At 41.3% G+C, this 23778-nt stretch overlaps 1 protein-coding gene across 3 annotated transcripts in view; it reads right to left on the bottom strand.

The window, feature by feature from the left end:
* LOC144934187 (netrin receptor UNC5C-like) overlaps positions 1-23778 on the bottom strand; it is a 61628-nt gene that overhangs the window by 11840 nt on the left and 26010 nt on the right. For 2 of the 3 annotated variants that reach the window (XM_078859750.1, XM_078859752.1), the window contains exons 2-12: positions 19942-20166; positions 17196-17339; positions 16160-16263; positions 13617-13797; positions 10168-10335; positions 9359-9523; positions 8548-8577; positions 7238-7435; positions 4044-4502; positions 1692-1779; positions 803-971 (exon numbers count right to left, since the gene is read on the bottom strand). In XM_078859750.1, the coding sequence (XP_078715876.1) occupies positions 803-971; positions 1692-1779; positions 4044-4502; positions 7238-7435; positions 8548-8577; positions 9359-9523; positions 10168-10335; positions 13617-13797; positions 16160-16263; positions 17196-17339; positions 19942-20166 (1931 nt within the window). The remainder of the gene's footprint in view (positions 1-802; positions 972-1691; positions 1780-4043; positions 4503-7237; positions 7436-8547; positions 8578-9358; positions 9524-10167; positions 10336-13616; positions 13798-16159; positions 16264-17195; positions 17340-19941; positions 20167-23778) is intronic. The other variant, XM_078859751.1, reaches the window with a different exon arrangement.

Raw genomic sequence — 23778 nt, forward strand, 5'->3', positions numbered from 1 at the left:
ACATTTCCCCTCTGCAGGAGAGCCTCATTATAGTGAGGCCAGACAATGACAGGTTGTAAGGTGTGAACAGGTTAACAACAGTGCACTTTTTGAACAGTCATTTCTGCCGCTGCCTAATACTGTCAAAGGCACTAACGATGACTCCAGCATGGTTCACTTTGATTATTCGGCAGCAGTACAAGTCCTCACGGCACTACCCTCACTTTCTTTTCTCCGTGATGTCTCTTATTTTGCAAGCGGAGTTTGGAAGCAATGTACAGTACACCACAGCAGCAGCACACTATCAACCATCTGTTCTCTATCCTATTTCCCATAGTTGCTCTCATGTTATCTGGTGTCTGTGTGTGCATGCTCTTTATCAGCTCTTCCTTTATCTGCACTCACTTGGCTTTTGTTTTATCTGCACTCTCTCTAAAGTGCCATTAAGTGCCCTTGTTTGAAGGGCTTTATCATTATAACTGGCGATGTAGTTTCAGATACAATACACTGCCATTTGGATAAAGCCACAATCTGATCCACTATTAAGGACTTTATAATGATACATATCAGGCTTTGATACAGAACCCCACTTACATTTGGAATGACGGAATGTCAATCAGCTTAACATCTCGGGTCAATAAAGTAAGTACCATTCTGTGCTAAGTCACCAGTGAGTATCCTATGGGTAAACTCACACATATCAGAGACATGTGGAACTTCCACCACTAGCTCAGGACAGCTAATTCAGATGAGAATTACTCAACACTCAATCAAGCAGGCAGGATAAACTTTGACTTAATGCTAAAATACTCAAGAGGCTCACCTCCCAGTGCCCGGAGTCGAGCTGCCGTTTGAGGCCGAGGGCCCAGTCTTCAGAGTTTAGTTCGGCGCAGTGGCGGAGGGAGAGGATGACGGGGGAGAGGAGCGGGACGCTGGGAGGCCCGCATGACACCACAGGGCTCAGCAGGGTCTGGCTGCCCTCAAGCACTGGCCTGTGAACACAAAAACACAAAGCCAAATCATATAACCTACACAGTCTGTTGATGCAAGTGCTATTCGCGAGCACCTATGAAGAGTGGCACGGCACACGTAGGGGTGAGTGTGGCCAGCACCACACATGGGTCACCTTTGTCTCCCCAATGCTGATGTTTACACACCACAGCAGGTATTAATTTTAATGGTGCAAGTCTGTTAAATCCCTCCACTTATGTCAACCCAGCAGTATAAATTGGTACACTAGTTAGGTGTCTGGCATTTCACGTTGTGGTGGGATAAAGTCTTCCCACCACAGCCTATCCTTTAATGTGCCCTCTAGTGGAGGCCCTTCTGCCAACCAGTGGCGTGAGCAAGCAATTTCAGGGATGTACCTTTAAACTGCAATGTAAAATGGTTATGGAATACATACATGGCCTTAAAATACGGCAATAATAAATGAAGCAATAGACATGCCTTGTTAATCCATACAATATGTAACTATAATGTTCATTGATATATGAGTAACACTTGGGGAACAAGGATAAGTTAAACTGCCGAAACAGAACATTCTGTAACACCAATTGCTGAACTGTCACATTTAAAGATTTTACAGTTGAAAACAATAAGCACAAACAAGCAGTGCTTGCTAAATTTAAGATACGGTTTATCAGTACAACTGGGTATAATAAAACGTGACGTAAGATAAGCACCAACATTATCTATTGTTTGCTTCATACCTTTTATCTTCGTTCCTGTGAACAGTGAGATACATCTGGTAGAACTGGCCAGAAGGGATTGCACCAGGCGGCACAAGCAAGCTCAGCCCTTTTAAAAGAGATGAGACAGAGGAGATTACAGCAAGAGATTTTAGAAACAGCAGATGTTGCAGGCAAAGGCACGCACGTGAAGACTCACGGCGCCAACCTACACACCGCAATCCATTCTTGCGTCTCCTGAACGCGTACTTAATATTTTAACACAGTACATTGTTTATGGGTCGCGTTATTTTGCAGCTCAACAATAAAACAAACAAGCTATTACTATTTGGCTTGAAACTTTTGTGACTGCAGGAATTCATATTCTTGGTTCTTTCGGTAAAGTCACGTAGATAGAAAAATAATCATAAAAAGTGAAAACAAATAATAAAAATTAAATAATTTTTTTTAAAAATACTAATGTAGATTGTAGCTTGGTTCTTATCGGAGTGAGTTTACTGGCAGTCGATAATGTAGACTGTAGCAATGGTTAATAAAAATAAAAACAAAAACCACGACGTTTCAATCGCAACACAAGCGGTCGTCATCAGTAAAAGGGGGGTTTGCCTCTAAAGGAAAAATGCTTATAAAGGTTTGAAGATGGGCGTAGCCCAAGTGTCAGCAGCATGGGCGGGGCAGCTAATGCTAATGTAGGAGGAAGCAACAGCTCCGGTGGCGGGTCTTCACCAATCAAAGGGCTGCCAGGCAATCATTGTGCCTTGCTCCATACACCCACACAGCTGATGGTAGAGGTTGACAAGAAAACACAAATCAAGTCATGACCAAAAGTGGTTGATGACATCTTTCCAATGATTGCTGAGTTTATAACCATCCTCTCGGTTTAAATTGTGTCTGTGTCTGTATATATGGATGGCTTCATGAACAAATCTTTGTTGATAGCCAGTAGGCTTGCAAAGTACCATCGTCTTAGAGAAAACCGTGTTTCAAATCTGCCGTATGCTCACGAACACGGTCCGAGCCATGTCGCTTAGTTTCCCCAATGTAACTGCTGCCGCAGATACAGCTTAGTTTGTAGACACCAGGATATTGCATGTCAGGAATCTTGTCCTTCACAGATGGGATCAGATCATAAATTTTATGTACTGTGTTAAATTGGATCTGGATCTTATGTTTGTTCTTGATTTTAGAAATCTCTTTGGTTACCCTGCTATGTATGGCAAGGTAATAGTTTTGATTGGATCCTCAGATGGCTCCTTCCTCACGGTTGGGGTCATGACTTTGCGGATTGTGTAGTCATAATATCCATTTGCCTTGAGAGCTTGAAACAAGTTATTGTTGTGGATTAAAAATTCGGTCAATAGCTTGGGGAAGAGCCTTGTGCAAGCAGTGAATAATTAAATTACCGGATGATGTGGGCTTACGTATGTATTTAGATAACCAGAAATGGCTTATTCACATCTTATTACATTTTAAATAAAGCTTGAAATGAAACACAAGCATCTTACAGCAATTGCTTTTTTTTTGGGGGGGGGGGGGGGGGTCCTGATCAACGTTTTAGTAGGGCGAGGGCAAGATTGGCTAAATGCAATCTTCAGTGGACAGTGTGGCTTCTCCAAACTCATCATAATCCAGCACCAGATTTATCAAGCCAAGTGCTATGATGTCGACCCATAAGCACCTATCACCCCACCCCATGGAGAATATGCTCGTGATTTGTATGTTTGTTCAACTATGTGTGACCCTATTCTTATCATGCATTCAAAAACAAGCCCACATTATGCAACTGGACAGTACATTTCATTACTATATGATGTTCACTTATCCCTACATTACTAAGTTAATTAACTGAAGGTTATTTTTGCACACATTGAGTCATCGTTATGTAGAGTCAGTTTTAATGCTCATTCAAGATTTCTCCACATAGTCTCTCTCTTGCCAGTAAAAATACGACGGTTATGTGATTGGCTTATCACTCGTGATGGGTTAAAAAGTAGGTGCTGAAAAGTAATAAAAATCTTGATCGACCTCATGCTGAAATAAGCATCAAATGTCATGTTCCACTGTTAGCCTTGAGGTAGTAGTGAAAATTACACATTCTTAAGGTGTGGGCTAGTCCCACCAAAGAAAAACTATCTTCGTAGAGGTGAAAACATTACGAGGACATATGCTGTAATTCTATATTCCATAAAAACACTCTCCATCACAGATGCATGCACTGTGAAACAACTGAATTCAGTTCGTGAAGACGCTCCCAGCACGTGGAGCGGAAAATCGGCCAGTGTGTCAGACAACATGGGGTAGGACCCTGCAACACATTAGAGGGTCTCCACAGCAGAACCGCGAAAACCTCACATCGTAAAATGTCTCAATTACCGGAGTTTGGTATCACAAGACGGCCCCCCATGCAGCCAAATGTCCCATAGACACTGGCACCACCAGCATCCCCAGATGCTGCGCCGCCGCCACCGTGCTGCAGCGTCCCCACGCCCTGCTCGCTCCTCAGGCTGGCCTGGTCGGCATCCAGCCGGGGCCTCTGCGGGCCACGTCTCGGAGAGGGCCCCGGCGCTCCGTAGCCGACGTTGCCGTCCGGGGCGGGGCGCCTGGGTGACGCGGCGACAGAGCGGCCGCTGCCCCCCTGCGCGTCGGCAGGCGGCAGGCCGGAGGAGCCACACACGTTGATCTTGAAGCTCGGCAGCGCATCAAGCAGCGGCGACTGGGTCATGGGGATCTTCTGTGCCGTGTCGTGTGCGGGGAAGGCGGGCTGCTGGAACGAGCCGGCGGTGACCGTGAGGTCGGGCTGGATGGCCGTGCGCAGAAGATACGAGTTGTCGGCTGCCGGGAGAAGCGTAAAAGAGGAGCGCGTGAGTGAGCACAGCGCAGAAGGTGGCGGCGGCGACGTTATTTCACGCACGTCATGTTGTTAAATTTGTTTAGATTGGGGCAGAGGAACGAGCCTTACTTGTTTTCAAACCTAACACAATTGTAAGTAATATGTGCCATGTTGTTTTTACTGGTGGCTCATTGCTTTAACGTTGTGCAATTAAACATTCTGCATCTAGCTTGTTGTGCTGGTATGCAGACCATATTTATGCCGGTATGCTGCTGTGTCAGGGCAGTGTTTATTTCCTTTGCTCGTGCTTTCATATGATCTTTTTAATGTCATATTTGACTGTTAATCTTTCTCTGTATACATGGGCTGTAGTCAGAAATATTCAAACTATCCATTCTGAACATTTAACATTTCATTTTAAATGAAATAATTAATTACAACCATATGTCAGTCCACTGCTGAATGAAGGATTCCCCATGATGTGTTGGTCTTGGGGGTTATTGATCACACTTTACGACATTGGTCAGTGTAGGCTGTGAAGTGGTGGGCAAAGACCGGTTCAGATACCACTCTCCACTCATGTAAGCCATGACCGGGAATCAAAATCAAGTCACCAGGTTTATTGCACAGTCCCCTAACCACTGTGCCGCTGCTCCCATACTTTTCAATACTACACTACAATCTGGTCCATCATTGGACTGGCAGCTTTTAAACAAAAGTGCATACAAATTATATATTTTTTTAAACGTTAGAAACCTATAGATCTCACAAATTTAACAGAATGGAAAATATGTGAACGTGATGTGTTAATGGCCTACCCACTTTGATACGCATGTATTACTTGCATTTATACAATGTGAGGGTGCATGTAAACATAATTGTCAAACAGTGTAATATGAATCACAAAGGCCATATGTAGTATTTGTATGTAGTAACATTTCCATATCAATTATTCACTCAAATGGTCGCTAGAGTCGGTGGCTTCATAAATTTTAACTGGTGGCTGCATGGTACATACACACATACATATGAACTTTACTGCATTTATGATTTCCCCACCACCGCCACCACCTTTGAATTCCCTGTGTGGGGATTTATCCTCTGTGGATTGAGGAATCTGGTATTTGAGGCTTACAGGGTCAGGATTAGGAAGCGTGGAGAGTGACAGTTATAATGCAGGTGAGGCACATGTGTGGTTTTAGGGTCAGTGCACCACACATGCACTCAGCCATAAGGTTTCCCAAGCACAAAATGTAGTCCAATGGAATAATACCACAGCATGTTCTGTGTTCTAAATTAATAATTTCTGTATCTTGGACAGTTATTGGTTGTATGTATATATACGCAATCACTGGCCGAGTTGGAAGCTAGTCCTGGAAAATATTAAAAGCTATAATAGTAAACCGTTCACTCCGTTTGTATGAAAATCACACAAACTATGATGCTCTAACGGTTCAGCCACAAAAATAACCTTAACTGCATCCATACATTTCTCAATTTCAATGAAACTAAAGTCCCCTGCACTATTGATGGCATGCTTCAGTGATGTCTCACAATATTACAAGGTAGGGGCATAATTGGAATTGTTGACTGTGGGTAATCAGCAAGCATTGTCAAGCTTAAAAAAAGGGATGCTAATCATTTAATTTATGGCTAAACAGATTTTCCAATTTCCACATGTAATGAACCAGACTAGCGATTATGGATGGGTGGACAAAACTGGTTTATGACAAAGGATTGCGCGAGGGGTTTCTCTGCTCTCCCCGTTCTCGGGTAGCGAATTTAAATAAATAATTATTCATGGCCAATGGCAGAGCCATTGGCCATGAATAATTATAGGAGTTGTTAGTAAGTAAGGACTGGTCCCTTGCCTTTCATTCGATGCGTGTGCGGCGATGGCGCAGCCATCGATCGAGGGACGAATTCGAACCGTTTGTGATCGGCATCGCGCTCGTTGAAGGTATGCCTTCAAGGAAGTCGTGTACTGTATACGCAACTGTGCACCATTCTGTGAGTCACTTATAACTGCTTTGCCGTTACTTACTGCCAATTATGGACTCAGACTATTGTCCTATCATCTCATAGAGTCTCTGGCATGTAATAATATGCTACACAGTGGCAGTGGGGGTCGCAAAATGCCGATTTATTACTAATAAACCCGAATGATCCGATTGAAATTAGGGATTTCGATCGGATCATTGGGGGGGCACGTGACACCCCCCCCCCCACTGGCTCCGCTAGTGATAGTGGGGGGTGACCCCCTCATGTAGAATGTTTATGTGGTAACCGTGCACATTTCTTCTTGTCATTTGCTGATCCCATCAAGGAGCATTAACTATCATGCAAAGTCCAGTCATCCTCGCAGCGGCTTTTGGCTAGCCATTGAAAAAAGATGGTCACTACATCGCGGCGCTTTTAGATGCGCTTCTGCTGCCGTCTGGAATGCTCTTCTTCCGATATTAGGAAGCCACTGAAGCTTTGCACTCTTTTATATAGATGGAAAATGCATTTCTTTAGAACTGCTTTTTGTGTTTAGTTTGTTATCCTTCCCCCCACATCTCCGATTAGCATGGTTGTCTATGTACGGTGCAAGAGAAGTTCAACATACATATATACATTTGCACTGTTCTGATCACTGTAATTTTGGGGAATTTATTGCAGGCTATTTATTTTGAATAACCACCTCACAATAACAAGTGTAAGCATAAATGTATAGAAGGAGGAAATGGACACTAACCGTGCCTACCAGCCTTCTGGTTGACAGGACGAAATCCACCAGTCAGGGCTGAGGCTGATTCAATGATGTCAGAGCCGTACTCTTGCTGGCGTCGTTTGTACAAGAGAATGGCCGCGGCCAAGACGATGCCGACTGTGATAACGACCACAGCTGCCACGCCAGCGTACAATGCCACCTCATCCCCTCTAGCCTCCGACGCTGTGGCAGAAGGGAAAGGAACACCATTGCTCTGGGCTGCGACATCTCACAAACTTCCATTATGGCGACAATTGCATTTGTTACATTTACGAAAGTGTCTCTTCGCTGCTCAAACAGGCCTTGGGTGTAGCTAATCTGCCAAGGCAGCCTGGATCCGTTCTTGGGAATTATACATCCTGTGATGGGGCATGGTCTCCCCGGAGGGCAACTTCTGTTGAATTGTCACAGTGGTACTCATTTTATTGACCCCTATTTGGGTAAAGAGCCGAGTCAAACCCTGAGAAGGATTTGAGATTGCGCCTTTCAAACTGTCAGTCAGGTTTTCTGCCACAGTGCTACCGAGTTGGCCATTTACTAAACTGGCACAGTTAAATTTTACTATAGGGCTTATAATAACAGGCCCATGGCATTACCAAATTAAAATGTAATCAAGAAAGGGAACTGATTACAAATATAATGTGATTCTGTTTTAAGAAGTCATACCATCAAAAATGGATGCCAATTAATCAAGGTAAACAGCTATATTATTACTTCACAAGGTTTGTAAAAAATGTCTTCCTTTTCATATATTAAAATTATTGGCTTTGCCAGGTACGTGTAATTTAATGTAGGTAAAAAGTGGAAGTTTACATTCAGTATTCATTAACCTCAATTATTTATGCAAGGTTAAAATAGAATTAATGTTTATTGGCACTGCTTTATAGCATGAACTAAGAGGGTCTGATCAAACCCCACACTATATATCACATTGCATGCACGTTTTGTGACGAATGGTATAAGTGGGATCTGATTGCACAGCATAGCATTTCAATGTCCATTCTTCCTTCACATGTAATATGATTTATAACGGTGGACCCTTCACAAAATAGATGAATATTATATTACTACAATTGGTAACACAACATAAACAGCATTTATATAAATAATTATACGTGTTCACACAACGTTTCGTAGAGACATTATGTTATATGCATCCCATTATGCTTAATTTATACTTATTATTTATGTTTTTAATTTACATTTTTTGTGATCAGGACCTGGGAAACAAGGTTTAAAAAAATAAAAATCACAATAAAATAAAGCAAAATGTAACAAAATGAAAGAAAACTTACAATAAAACAACTCATCACGGTATTTTGCATCTGCAGGAGACAGACAATCAAACGTTTCAAGAAAAATAAACAAAAAAGTAAACTCATTTTGCACACAAATCACAATCATTCAATGCATATACTTTTTTTACAATTCGATATACACACACACATGCATTTACAATGCATCCTGATTCAAATTATTGCTCATTAGAATAATAATGTTAGAAATCAACTACATTATTTAAAACATGTAATGTCAACAGCAATGGCATTTACGAGTGAAATACTCCTTTTAAACACGATCTTCGCTGTAAAAATTGGATTGCAATCAAATGCAGCACTCATCCCTGACAGATCCAGAACGTTCGGCAAACACACATTAGCCTATGAATGAAGTTCAGCCTCATTCCACAACACTGATCTATCTATGGCAATAAATTGGGACCAGTTGCCAACTGCCATGGACCACTCCGCGATAAAGTGGCATAGCTGCATTAGCGTGAAGCAGCTCATTAATCTTAACAACGCAGCCTTTAGCGGGCAACATGCACACCGTGCAAAAATCAGAATAATTATGTCTGCGGGGACTAGGCTTGCTTCATGCACTGTGCAAGGCAGTGTTAATTAATGTCATAGTGGGACTTGACTCGAAAGCGAATCAAATGTACCAATAGAATAAAAAAGAAATCACATATACAGTGGACTGCACGCTCACACAACCGTGTGGCTGTAAAACGCTGGCGATAGTACCAAACGGACATGCGCTCGAGTCGATGGATGCTTTATTACTGGGTTTGCACAGAATCGTGGGTGGCAAAGCTGTACTCACTCTGTAGGCAGAGAGCGTCGGAGCAGTTCTGGGACTGCAGTGGAGAGCCGTGGCAATCCTTGCCTCCGTTGACGGGGGCCGGGTTGGAGCACTCCCGGCTCCTCCAGTGGGTGCAGTCGGGACCACAGGTCGACCACTTGCTCCACTCCACCCAGCCGCCATCCACTGCCATGGCACGCAGCACAGCATATAGGACGATGTCACGGCATGCGGAAAAATTCAGCTGCTGCACATAAATAGGCAGGCAGGAGAGTCAAAATGCCACCATGCTCAAGCGAGTGTGGGGGGCAGTGCACATCTCTATTTACAGCACAGAACCAATCGTAAAAATTCAATATTCCTTTACTACAAATCCAGCAGAGGGTAATCCAGCACATGGCTGGTCCATCATTGTACTGAAATGCACAAAGTAGAATGAATAGGGAAAAGCCCACCATAGGCATAACTCGGGATATGTGCACAAATAGCAGTGCCATAGCTCAGGATCACTGCATCAACATCCAGAACAAGAAATGGAGCACATTTATTTACTTTTCCAGTAATGCATCAGGTTACATAAATTAACATCCTGTTTGCATTTGCTGTACTGGGAAACGAACCAACAATGTCACAATCAAGAATGTAAAACTAAGCAGTTCAAGCAAACTCAATAAACGATGGTACAAAGAGAATTTTAAGTTCACTTATTATTAGTGCTGTCACACTCACGTGTATATGCGCTCAAGCAACTTTACACCCATTTTATTTCAACATGTGAAATTACGACCACACCACTGTGATCTGACCAAAGAAATGAAGAGGCATTGCACCTGGGCACAGGGAGCTGCATGGCATCTTCTCCACACCCTGACCATCGCACACAGCCCCTCCGTTGAGAGGCGTCGGGTTACTGCAGCTCCTGGTTCTCTTCTGGGTGCCACGGCCACACTTGCTGTTACAGGGCGACCACTCCGTCCACTGGGACCACCCCCCATTCACTGCCAGGAGGGCATTTCAGCCACAGAAATACAATCACACACAACGACCACCGTTATGAACATTATTTAACGAACCGATGTAATGAAATCTATTTAAGCCAGCGGGGGAAACGAAGAGGTTGGTATGGCCAGTACCACGCATGCCAGATGCATACCTAGCCAATCAGCCTAGCGCAGGTGGCTTGGACACCACACACATTTTAATCTGTAAGCGGATGTTTACTGATGCATGCATAAACAATTACAATAAATGAATGTTAATCAGTTTGTGTAGGTCAGACCAACTTAAGTGTTTATAATATGCTAAAGCACAGTCCATTAATTGTTCTCTCGGGTCGTCATTTGCGGTTTTGTGAAGATAACAATAAAAGCAATCGGATACACTCCCAGATGGAAATCTGCAGTGATCATTACTGTAAAATTCCAATGTTTTTATTTAGAAAATTTTACTTTAAGCAATGATTAAGCTCATTAAATAGCTAATTGCATGCATTATTAAGTCATAGAAAGTGCAAAGATTATCTTTCCCTCTTCAGAGGACAGCAGAGATTCTCTTGGTCCCGTTCAACAAAAAACAAATGACTCCATTATTGGGCAAAATGTAATTCCTTAATATTAACATAAATTAGGGCAATCAAAACACACCACTGACACAACACGGGGGCATCTGACACCCGTATCTGAAATTCACAGGAACATTAAAATGCAATATAAAGCAATGCACCAAATAGGCTCAATTACCACAATTTGCCTCACAAGAGCCAACCAACATCAGCCATTAAATTACCAGTTACCAGAGACAGAAAGAGACCTTATGATCAGCTATTAGAAGTTTGTGTGCTGATGGGTTTTAATCGCCTGGTAAGAGTGGTTTTGAGCATCATAAAACATCAAATGGAAATATAAAAGAGAAACTACAAAATGTAAGCGGCATTTATGGGCTAGGCCACTGCACTATGAACCTGGCAAGTGAAAGCTGATGTTGCCCTGTCCACCCCTTCACCAGCGCACACTAACCATCGTGTTAAAGTACAGGTATCGTCAATCTGCTCAATGATGTAAATGGCATGGGGAGGCCTTCATCGAGTGGCAGGGGTGGAAATGGGCCGCAACGACCCAGAACGCCGAGGTGGGAGTGAAAATGTTAACCGGACTACGTGCGTCGAACTGATCCAAATCAGCAGGGATAAGTGTAGTAGCAGCGGGGGGGGGGGGGGTCTCAATGTATCTAAATGTGTAATCCGCAAGTGTCCATCCATCACGCTCTGGATCTCCCAAACGGTACGTTTGGAGAAACACGCGCATAAAATTGCGTAAAAGGTCTGCCAATATACATGACACATGTATATAAGATCGATTTGTGCTGCTGAAACGGGCAAACAACGTGAATGCATTCGTCGGTGCTCACGTGCGCCGCCCCCCCCCCTAGCACTCAGGCTCAGTTGGCACAGGCCAGATTTGTATGGGGTGGGGGTGCAATTATTGAGTTCCCCCTGTAATGTGTTTCTATTTCCAGCCCTGTCCAGCAGTAAATTGACAAAGGACTGTAAATATTGCTATTAATTGGTATTTCAGCAGATCTTACTCTGATTGCAGACCCCAAGGGGCCCATTGAATGGCTGCAAATCTAATAGGACTACAACTCTTGAAATATGTAAACTCATGGTGTTATAGGCTTCAGAAATAAAGGTGATATGGGAATAACTACTGCTCAGTTCAATATTGCCTTTTTCTGATAATCATTAAATCAAAATGTGTTGCATCTCTCAATGTGGTAGATTTATAGGATGTAATGCTCCAAATGTTGTTTTATTTGTTGTATACAGATGGATCCATTTATAGCGACCCCATTAATTTTTTATGAGCCACTTTTGATTGAATATTGCACAATGGCTCCATATCTAACAGAGGAACAAATCATTGTATCAGGAGATTGTTGAACGATTTTATAAGTCAAGTATTATGATTAACTATAAAACAATTTACTTTGAATTATATTTCAGCTTTTCCTAAAGTAAATTATTCATACAAATCTGACAGTGGAATGTTTACACTTTCCCATATACATTTAAACGGTTTGCATATAAATGCATTCACTGATGTAAACCAAAACAGGTGACGTAACATTGAGAGTGAAACTGACGGTGCTGTAAGTTTATGGACAACAAAGCAGGGATTATGACCCTTTTCAAGTCACCAACACCAGTTCCAGTCAGTAAATACACTCAGCAATCAGTTCTATTCAAAGAATGCATTTGCTACCTTACTATCACAGTTGTTAACCAGATTCTACGTGTGTATAACATGTATAACAAAAGGCTGCATTTACATTTGATCTGTTAATCTGTGCTGTCTATAGATTCTGATGAGATTTGATACAGCATACTTTGGATTAAATTAAAACAAAGGACACATACTGTAATAACTGACTATTTTATAGCGTTCCTTGCTGCATGTGTGCGTTTTAATACACATCTCATGTAATTTTGTGAACCAACAATCAGCAGAAATTACATGCAGTCCGTGCATTAATTAAAAAACTTTAGATACTTTGTACGGGACGCATGTGGTTGTTTACAGCACAGAGTGGTGTATGCTGTTTATTCTTGCTACATCATAAACGGGTTAAAGCAGATGTTTTACAACTTGGGAGCGTCTGCTCCCCTAGGGAGGTTTGAGGCAGTAGTGAAGCCTGCAATCAGATTGCAATGTCAAATGGTCCATCAGAGGCCTACATCTATAGCAGCACAGACCGGTGGAAAAATGGGCACAGGATTTAGTTAATAATTCATTATCATTCATAGCCCTTTTGTGAAACCACTGCTGAACGAATTAAGGCTGCCACACACTGTCTCAGTCATGGGAGTTATTTGACCGTACTTCACCACCCCGCTGGTCAGTGTTGAGGCTGTGGGTTCGCATTGAGGCTGTGCGTTAGTGTCGAGGCTGTTGGGTAGCTTGGAGGCCATGGGTTAGCATTACGTTTTGGGTTAGTGTCGAGGCTGCGAATTAGTCTTGAGGGTGTGGGTTAGGGTTGAGGCTGTGTATTAGTGCTGAGGCTGTGGGTAAGCGTTGAGGCTATGAGTTAGTATCGAGGCTTGGGTTAGCATTGAGGCTGTCGATTAGGGCTGTGGTTGTGATGGAATCAGCTTGTGTTGCAAGCTATGAGCTAGTGACGAGGCTTGGGTTAGCATTGAGGTTGTGGGTTTGCGTTGAGGCTGTGGGTTTGGGCTGTAGTTGTGACGGAATCAGCTTGTGTTGCAGGCATAAGCAGCACATACCATACACGGTGATCGTGGCAGTAGAGCTCCGCCGCTTGGCCACCAGATTCTTGGCAACGCACGTGTAGTTAGCGCTGTCTGACAGCCGAGTCTGCTTAATGATCAGGTTGTGATCTACCGTGATGTAGAAGTTTTGATCTATGACTGGGTCAATAATTTCTTCATTTTTCAGCCACTCCACCTAAAATGGGAAATGCATTGTCAGTTGATGAACATAGAATAGGCAAAATTTAAAGTTTCAAGGAAGACACCACGTCTAAAATTATGAAATTGAAATCAAACCTTTCTCTTCTGATTGTTCATTCTCTTAAAATAATATCTAGTAAACATCTTTCCCCCGTGATGAACGTCCAAATATTTCGTACAACTTGAGATTCGTTCGTAAATAGATGCTCTGCAAATCCAAAACTGTTGTGATTGGATCTTCTGCATGAACCTTCTTAGCATGTATTTTATATGTTGCTATTCATATTATGTTGCATTGTGTACTATTTGGGTAAAAATCATGCAGTTGCAAGTAGCTGGATTTTACTGACCAAATCAAAGCATCGGTACCACATTTCAAACAACATTTAAAGTACTGCACTGGCAGTAGTAGAGATGCACTGGCTAAAATTAAAACTACATTTATCAATGTATACCTTCCAATCATATTGGTAAGCATGGAAAATAAATGTCTATCGATAGAGGTAGACCATGTATTTGCAGTGGTGTTAGTAGCATTTCAAGGGGACACCATTAAATATTTAACATCAGCGTCAAATAGTTTAATTGCGATACATTGCCACTCTCTAAAAACAATGGTTGTGATCAATTGTGAACTTATCTGGGTCAAGCATGAGTGTAGTTTCCTAACTTTTCCTCGCGAAAGATAAACAATTATTAAAAAAATGGCACAGCCCTGAACATACTTCTGGAAGGGATCTCAAATGTGGACCACAATGAATTAGAATGGTAGGTAAAACCAATTTCAGCAGCAGATTTGAACATTAATTTTGAATGCCCATTTATACAATTCCTGTGTTTAGTTTATCTTCTGCAAATGGAATCGAGTTTCTGACTGTACAGGAGCCAAATAAATCACTGCGTTCCAGCAGCCCAAGCCCTTATGGAACTTCAGGATTATCATTATGAGGGTTGGTTATCTTCAAAAATCGCTCATGGTGGTATGCAGTCATGTGAAATTGAAGATAGCATACACAGTGCATATTTAGATGAAGTACAAAACACCCCATCAACAATATTGTAACACATTAGGGACAAATGACTTATTTTCACCACTAAAGTAACACACGTTTATCCATTAATTATTTAGCGTCACTCATTTTCCATTATAATAACCTCCTGAGCAAAGCACATGTTTATTTTGGTTTGTGATGCAGTGCTGGCTTGGTCTTTCACAACACTGTTTGGCTAAGGCTTATCAAGAAGATAGAGTTTATCTGGCAATGTGGGATCTCCAACCTGCCTCCAGCCAGCCTGCCAGACTTGATCTTATCTTGGTCTATGACGTTCCTGAAACCTTTCAGACAGTTATACATTTTTCAAACACCAAGCCTGTGGCATCTATACGAGACCTATGATTCCAATTAGCAAATCCATTTTCTTGCAGACAGATGCTGCAATTCCTGCTAATTGCAGTCATTCTGTTCACCCAGGGTTATTTAAGCTAATGATGCTGATTTCTCCTTAGGGCAGATGCAGTGCCTGGTTAGGGAGTGTGTTTGGTACGGAGCCAGTTTACACTGGGTTTGAGTCCCATCACAGACCTGTATTCACGTGGAAAATTACCAAAGTATAATAACATTTTCTGTTATTAAAGAAACATATAAGAACACCGAATCTATTACCGGATGCCAGTATCATAGCCCAATGAAAACATTCACACAAAATTAAAAGAAAATGCCTCAGAAACTACATTGCTGTATTCCATTTATAGACCAATACAAATTTCAACTGCCTCTCATTCCACTCATCTGTACAGTAGCCTACCGGAATGGGTAAACATTGCTGTTGTATTAACATTACACAAGTGGTGAACCCAAGAAGGCATGAACATAAACAATACAGCCCTCTTCATTATATTTTTATGGACAATATATAGTTCTGTAATTTGCAGTTCATCCAAAATGTCAAAAAAGCAATCAACTAAATGCTTTCGAAACATGTTTAATGCAGGCTTTGACATACTTGGGTGATTACACCTCATGGCCAGATCATAACTCAGCTGGGCCATCACGTACTTCCGTTTTGCACTCTTCCTATCTGGTCTCTTTTCTCTCCGCTCGTATTATGAAAGTTCCTCATGACGATACATTCCCAGCTTTAGAGCTCATTTGGTTATCAATCATGCTCCTAAAACGTGTTATCCATATACAAATAAATGCAAGTATATATTACATTAAAGGTACATGGGACTATGAAGAAAAGACACGAAATGGTTCAATGTAAAAAATATGTACGATGTGCAAGGGAACAAGACGTTATTTTTAATCGTGAGTGAAACTAAAGATGGTAAAACTCAAAAGGGACACTGTATTCACCTCGGCTTGGGGAATGGCATCAGGAGGGCGACAATGCAGCAGAACTTCATGGTCAAGAAGAACATCTTTGCCCAGTGGCTCTTGCTCAAAATTCTTCCGCAAATCTAACACAAAGCAATCCACCGTCAAAACTGGTCATTTCAAATTATCCATTTTTGAAAGCCTAATGGAATGCTTTTACATATTTTATACATTTCATTGTTACATTCCAATTTAAATTTCTCAAATGCAACTGCTGCCACGATGTTGAAAGCAGCATGCACATGAAATATTTGAAAGTATTATCACATATAGTAAAGTCTTTGATGAATGATGAGCTTGCACATAAGAATCCCAGTTTTGTACTGTATGTAAAACCAAAAGGCAACTATTTAGCGTTTTCCAATGTAAGCTGAGGCAGGAGGCTCAATTGAGTGAATGAAACTGCAACCGTCGATATATTTCTCATGATACCCATCTACGGTATCTGTCGAGTGTAGGTAGGTTTTTGGGTCGGTATTAATGTTAAGGCTATGTATAAAGTTACTATTTTAATATTGGAGTTGAGGCACATGTTATTATGAAAGTGGCATGGTTATTTTTAAGGCTAGGTTTCAAAGCCAGCGTCTCCTAGCTCAAACGAGAATGTCAATCATAGTTGGTGTCCACGTTGTCAGCGGTTGAAGTTCCTCATTCCCATGGAAGAATGAAATGTCCCCAAAGGATAAACGCCTGCTTCCTTCATGAAAAATAGTACTCGAGTGTCTCAACTCCTGAGCGACAGCAAGCTGCTCTAATACCAAACTAGGTTGAACTCATAACCTTCCAACTAAGAGTAATTCACAATAACGAAACTGCCAAATTAGGGGAAGAGTTAAGGTTACAGTACTGGTATGGCTATGAATATGACTCGGGTTATTTAAAGAGTAGCATTCACCAGTCACAACTGCGCTGCATTTGTGAATTGAAGTGCTTTTCACATCCACCAAAAAAGTGTGTGCGTTACTTCCACTACCAAAAACACGCGTTCAGCCCTCCGCCCACAGGGGATACGAACATGCTATGCGGACGTAAGCCTTGCGGCTCTTGCTGGTGCCGGCTGCGCTCCAGGCGACGCACTGACACCAGTAGTCCTCCAGCCCAAACAGCTCCTCCACCTGCTGCCGGGACACGTCTGTCTGAACCTCACGTACTGACCGCCCTGCGAGAGCAGAATCAACAACATCGCAATCAGCTGTTGTACCGGCCCAGGCCAGTCTGTTATCTGGCACCAAACCGATCTGGAGGCAGACTTGAGGGTGTTTGCATATTCCCCACTCCAGACACACAACAGTTCTAATCCTGAAGATACACACAATCCTGAAGATACACACTTATGTGTTCACAGACTGTAAGCACACAAAGAGATGTTTAAACTATTTTGATTAGACTATTTTTTTATAGTTTAGTATAGTTTTAGTTTAGACTGTACCCACACAAAGATATTTTTGTTTATCCAGGTCACATATTTAAGTAAATTGTCACTGAGTTTCAACACGGTTTTTTTTTTCATGAGAGCTCTCATCCAGATTTTTACCTAATTCTTTATTTTCATGTTTAAGCAATGTTAAATGTGAGGAGAAGTTAGTGCAAAGAGAAACTCTGTACATGTGAGAGGATAGCAATCAAACTTAGACATATCACAAAACCCCGTGCTGCTCTGCTGCCTACAGGCACCATATTGCCCTTTAGATAGTTATCTCACACGCAATGGTTATATATCTCTGTACGATCCACCAACCCAGCCTTTACGTTTCTAGATTATGGGCATGTCCACCTACACGTCTTTACTATTTGCGACTGGCATAGCAGCTGAAGCTCAAAAACTGAGAACAACCAGTCAGCATTACTCAGAAAACAGAGCCTTTGGTGAGGATAATTATCCCACCATCTTCATCTGGTTTGGGATGTCAAATACCTAGCAGTGCTTTTCCAAATGCTTATTCCATTGTGACTGGTCTCCAGGCAAATTATCCACTCTCAATAGGTAACTTATCATTCCCTGATAAAGAGATGCTTTTCTAATTAGTTCTTTACAGCATTGAAGCACATCCCTGCAACAGCCTAGCACACGTGAATTAATTAGACTCATGAAAATGACAAAGGTGCCACTGTTCATATAATAACGTAACAAAGCCAGGACAAGCCATTCCATTTAGTCTCTTAATGCTTAAACTTCTATTATGGCCATGAACCAATGCTGCTAAAGTGGTTAGCAGATGCAAACACTCACTAAAGAGTTCAAATAAAGCAGGTCAGTAAATGCCACATTCTTATTTCTGGTGTTTATTTGTGCAAATAGTTTTTAACAATTAAACACATTACTATGCTAGAGGTCCGATTAATATGTTGGAAAATACTGTACTGCATTTTGATACATTTTACAAATATCATTCACACCAATTTCATTAATTGGATATTCAATGTCATTTATGATACTTTCATTTATATTTGAGACTCATTTCACTGAAGGAAATGTTATCATGAGTATTCATGATTTAGTTTAAGCCATTTATTTTACATTGGAATTATAGCTTTTGTCTGCACACACACACATCCCTTTCATTTATATCGCAATGTGTTCAAGATTAACTCTACAACAGGTGAGGCACAAATAAATGCCAAACAACGTAAGCAGATGGCATTGAGATTGAAATTGCACAGCCTATTAAATATTGCATATTGATGGTTAGAAAAACTAACAGCTCTTAAATAATACATATCACTGAAACGTAATACATTTAAACAGAAGCTTAAAATGGGAAACATGATATTTTGCTTTTCCCTATTAAGGGCAATTATTTCACATTATTACCAAGAAGTTTCTCTGTTAATTTTGCAATTGTAGCCACTTCAAGAATAAACATGCATACCCTTCCAAAATTCTCTCAGTCAGCGGTGCGTCGTCATATTACAGCGAGAAGATGGCCCTGGAAGATGATACCGCAGAACTGCTTCTCGAGTCACTTCGAGAGCCCTCTCTTACCAAGCACTCGACAGTGCTCCTTCGAGCTCCATCAAGGGTGCTTTCTGCAGGTCAATCATCCCATAAATTATAAATTTTATGTCTCGTAGCTGCCCTAGGCTATATTATCGGAAGTGAAAAGCCAATACTGTATTATTTCATGTCAGTTTCTTGCAGTAATTAGTGACTAGGATGGTATTGTAGACTCGATAGATTTCAGAACCTGACTGAATTTCAGGATTTAAAAACCCTGCCTCTCAATTATGCTCGTTCAGTGTTCTGACACAAGCAACATTTCAGTCACTCAGCCACCTCTACATCTTTAAATACATTTGCAATGGTATAAAGGTAAAGGCGTAGCTCTACAATTATTTGCTCACATTACGGGCAGAAGGATTTAAACTAGAGGGAGATCTAGGAATCACATGTAGAGTTATATTGTATGTTTCAATTAGAATGAAATTTGAACGAATCCATTTAAAATGGTTAACATATAATTTAAATCTGATTGGTTGTTCCTGATAATTCATGACACCTATTGGACAAGCTGGCTGAGGTGATATATGCATTCTGACTTACTGGGTTTTAGTCCGACTACTTGGATGATCCTGAAGATCCTTGATGTTAATCATCCAACTTACCAGTGCTCTCAAACATTAACAATTGGTGCATTAAATGCTTGTACAAGTGACGATAATTGTGTTTCATTATTTTGTATGGTGGAGGATCTTACGACTGAACTATGGCCAAATCATGAGGTGGCCCAACCCAAAAATCTATTATGAATCAGGGTATATACCTGTTGTCTCATCCACCCTCTCCTCAATGTGATGGGCCTTCTGGTGGAGCCACTCCCCGTTGCACTTGAAGTAGATCTGGGTGGCAGGCGAGGCGGCACAGCTCATGGTGACCGGCTTGTTGCGCACGATGTAGGCGTCCTCCGGCTCCTGGAGGAAGTGGGGCAGGGGCTCTGCGAGAGCCGAGGGCCGAGAGAAAGCAGCTGCCGCACCGCTGCCTGCACTCTCTGGAGACCACAGTGGGGTGTGTGCATGTGCGTGAGTTTGTGTGTTTATGTGTGTGCACGTTCATGTGTGCATGCGTATACGTGTGTGTATGTGAGGGAGAGAGGAATGGTATCAAAGCGGTTAGAAAACTTTGCGACAAACCCGGCGACCTGAGTCCTGATTCCCACTCACTGTCAACATCAGTGGTGACTATATTAACCGGTCCTGGGCTTCCCCTGGGTTGACTCAGCCCTTGAATTAGTACTTGGTGCGGTGTGTAAACATTGGCACTTTGGAGACAAAAGTGGAAAGGCATGCTGTTTGCCGCATCACCCCTCATGTACAGTGCCGTCTTGGCTCTCGCTATGACACTTTACCCCAACAGCCCTTTCGGCTATATGGGTAATCTTTGTCTTTGTGTGGGAGCACGTATAAAAGCGCTAGACAAAAAACTCATGCTTTTATATTTTTTTCACATTGTCATAGTTCACCACGCCACAATGAAAATTTAATGGTGGAAATTGTGTGTACAGAAATGGTACTTTTTCCATCCAAGTCCAATATGCATCATTAATAAATGTCTTTCAATTTTAGGAAACATATCTGAAGCCGACTCGTAATGGGACTTTAATGAATCTTAGATTTCTGTATTCTTTTTCTCTTTTGAAAGTTTGCAAATAAATAAATTACATTGTCTCTATTTGTTAAATACTGCTTTGTATGTAAAAATAAATACATGAAATACATGTGCACAAAGTAAGACCATTATAATTATATGTGCAACAGAGTTTAAAAAGCTAAATCTAAAGTGAAGAAAAAATATCTGCACTTGATGCTGGCTAGTTAAACTTATATTTCATGTATGCAATGCAACACAATTAACAGCTAGCAGAGAGGCAACTATACTAGCACAAAGAGACACTTCTTTTAATGACAAGAGTTACATTTGCCGGAAATAGAAATAAAATACCCTTGCCATAAATGAGCAAATCTCATGCCTATTACCGTGCCTCTGCTAACAAAACCCAGCACAAAGCACAGACAATTTCACTCCAGCGAAAATAGATTGCAGAGGTCTGACCTTTGAGCCCTGGGTTTTAGGTTTGGGAAAATGAGTGGGGTAGGGGAGGGTTAGGGGGTGAGGCAACGTTTAGCCACTGCAATGTGTCACTTAGCAGGGGTCAGTGCCAGTATGCGAAATCATAACAACTTCTGTACACACTGGTCCAACAGCTATCCTTCCCATGTCAAAGGGTGAGTGAACTCTCCATTTACCAAACGAGACAGAGAGTGTGAAAATGAACAGGCCTCAATGGAAGTATGTGAAGCAATATAATTAACTATATACTCCGGGGTATAAAGAAATATGTTCAAAAGTAGCATTGCAAAGTTAACATTTGTCAAGAGCGAGTGTCTTAAAACTGTCGCAAGCAATCATATGTCAGTTTTGTCCTCAATCCATATGCACTCAGACACATTTTACTCCACATTGCAAAGTTCATTTTATGCCACATTGCAAACATGGTCCCTGAAAAAATAAACACAAAAAGAGAGGGCATAACGTTTACTTAGGTCAATTCTACTCAGCAGAGCAGCTATTTCTTAAACAAGCATTGTAAAGTGTGCATCGTAAATCAAAATCACTTTGAGTCAGACAATGGGACATTTAAAGCAAAAGAAGTAGACGAAAAAATAATAATAAAACGGCTTGTAATTGACTGGGAGCAGAACCAGATTCCTGGAGAGATAAGATCTGACAAAGGCCACAGACAGCCGTGCACTGGGCACTGGTAATTAGGTGGGTGGGCGGCTGGGTGCCGCATTTGGCCAGGACTGCCTTGCCTTCTCAATCAATATGGGCGTTTGTAGAACAGAAGTGCTGGAGAGGGTCACCAGGCCAGAGAATTTAACACTCAGGGTATTTGTTACCATGCCCTCCTACACACGTCCATAAAAAAACACGAGAGAGCACAAAGCTCTTATTGTCTTTATCCAAAAAGCGTTTTTTTTGTTGTTCTTCCATGACAACACTACAGTGTGTTGCCCGGTTATTTTATGCATATATACGTACAATTGTTTGAACATACTGAAGAATATATCTATAAAGTTAATATTAAATGTTTACATCTTACAAAACAACAACAAATTCAATATATTGTATGTGGTATATTTGTAATGAAAAGTTTAATTCAAAGGGATACAAAAAAAACCACATTGCAAAGCATATTGTACTTTTGTAAAAAGGTAATGTGCTGATATTTAATATTATGAGCTGAATGTATATGCAAAAAGCCCTAAATGGGAATTAAAAGGATATCATTGTTTAATTAAACCCATGTCCCACTCTCATTCGGCCCGTACAAATAAGCCAAGAACAATAATTCACACATGAACTGCCAGAGCTGTCATACTATTTACTTCTACACCATTATTCAGTAGTACACTTCCTGTGTGCACAGAGTCTGTACCATTACTCTTGAACGAACAGCTAAATGGCTTTCATTCTTTTCGAACCCCAACTCGTATTTAATCTCATCTACGCAGCGACCAATGCCGAGTGGCTTGTTTTCTACGACGCTTCGTTACCATTCAGCGGGGCTCAATTGCCCTCCCCTTGGATGACTTGGACAAAAAAACAAGGCGACCGACATCGTGGCGCTTACGCACGAACAGCATCATTTCGCATGGGACCTAATTTACGTCCATATGGAACCCAACTTTTCTTTTATATATTTTATGATACGGCAAGGCTTGACCCTGACCACCACAAGTATTTCTTCATTACCAAAGCGGCATGCTTTACGGCAAGAGTTTATTGCCACTGCAAGCGATACAATAAGTTGATGCATTTTCATTTGCTGCCTGGTACTATAAAATAGAGTGCACAAAATAAAGTTCATGAGTGTTTTTTTGTTGGTGCAAGGCTGTCCCAAAACACTTAACAGTCAAGCTCTTTTTCCCCATTGACCTTCAGGACTTATCCATTAAACCTGCAGTGGAGCACAAGTGCTCGCCAAACCCACATAGCCACGGTGAAAGTCTAAACCTTTCAAAGTGCATTTACGTTTTACCATCAAGACATCCATAAAACAGGAAATGTATTATAAAAAATGAACTTCTATGTTTTTATTTTGGCAATATAATATTAGATGGCTTCAGAATTAGGCATTTCAATTGTTCTTACGAGTCCTTGTATATCACTGTTGGAGGGTTGCAGCTTGCTCTGCACGTGTACGTACATGCTTTGCACATGACTGCAAACCATCACCATTACAGCATTAAACTGTGGCTTAATTCCAAAACACAAACATGAAATTCGAAATTTGTGGAACGTTTTCATGTGCATCCAATTTTTTATTTTTATCTTTCAAATAAATCACATGTCAACATTTTAAAAGGTATATTTCATTCATAATGTTCAACTGTATTCTACACAAGCGTTTCCAAACTTGGGAACATTTTATCATGACCTGAAACATGTGTTACTGTACTCCAGGGTGTAACTTCTATATTTGTATTGTTGGCATATAAAAACAACTATTACCTTTTCAAATAACCAAAATAAAACTTTTAAAAACAAAGTTATTTTTTCCACTCTCAAATTTTGACGTGCAAATGAAACAAAAAAAGGC

Source organism: Lampetra fluviatilis, chromosome 9 (genome assembly GCF_964198595.1).
Source record: "Lampetra fluviatilis chromosome 9, kcLamFluv1.1, whole genome shotgun sequence".
NCBI classification, from domain to species: Eukaryota; Metazoa; Chordata; class Hyperoartia; order Petromyzontiformes; family Petromyzontidae; genus Lampetra; species Lampetra fluviatilis.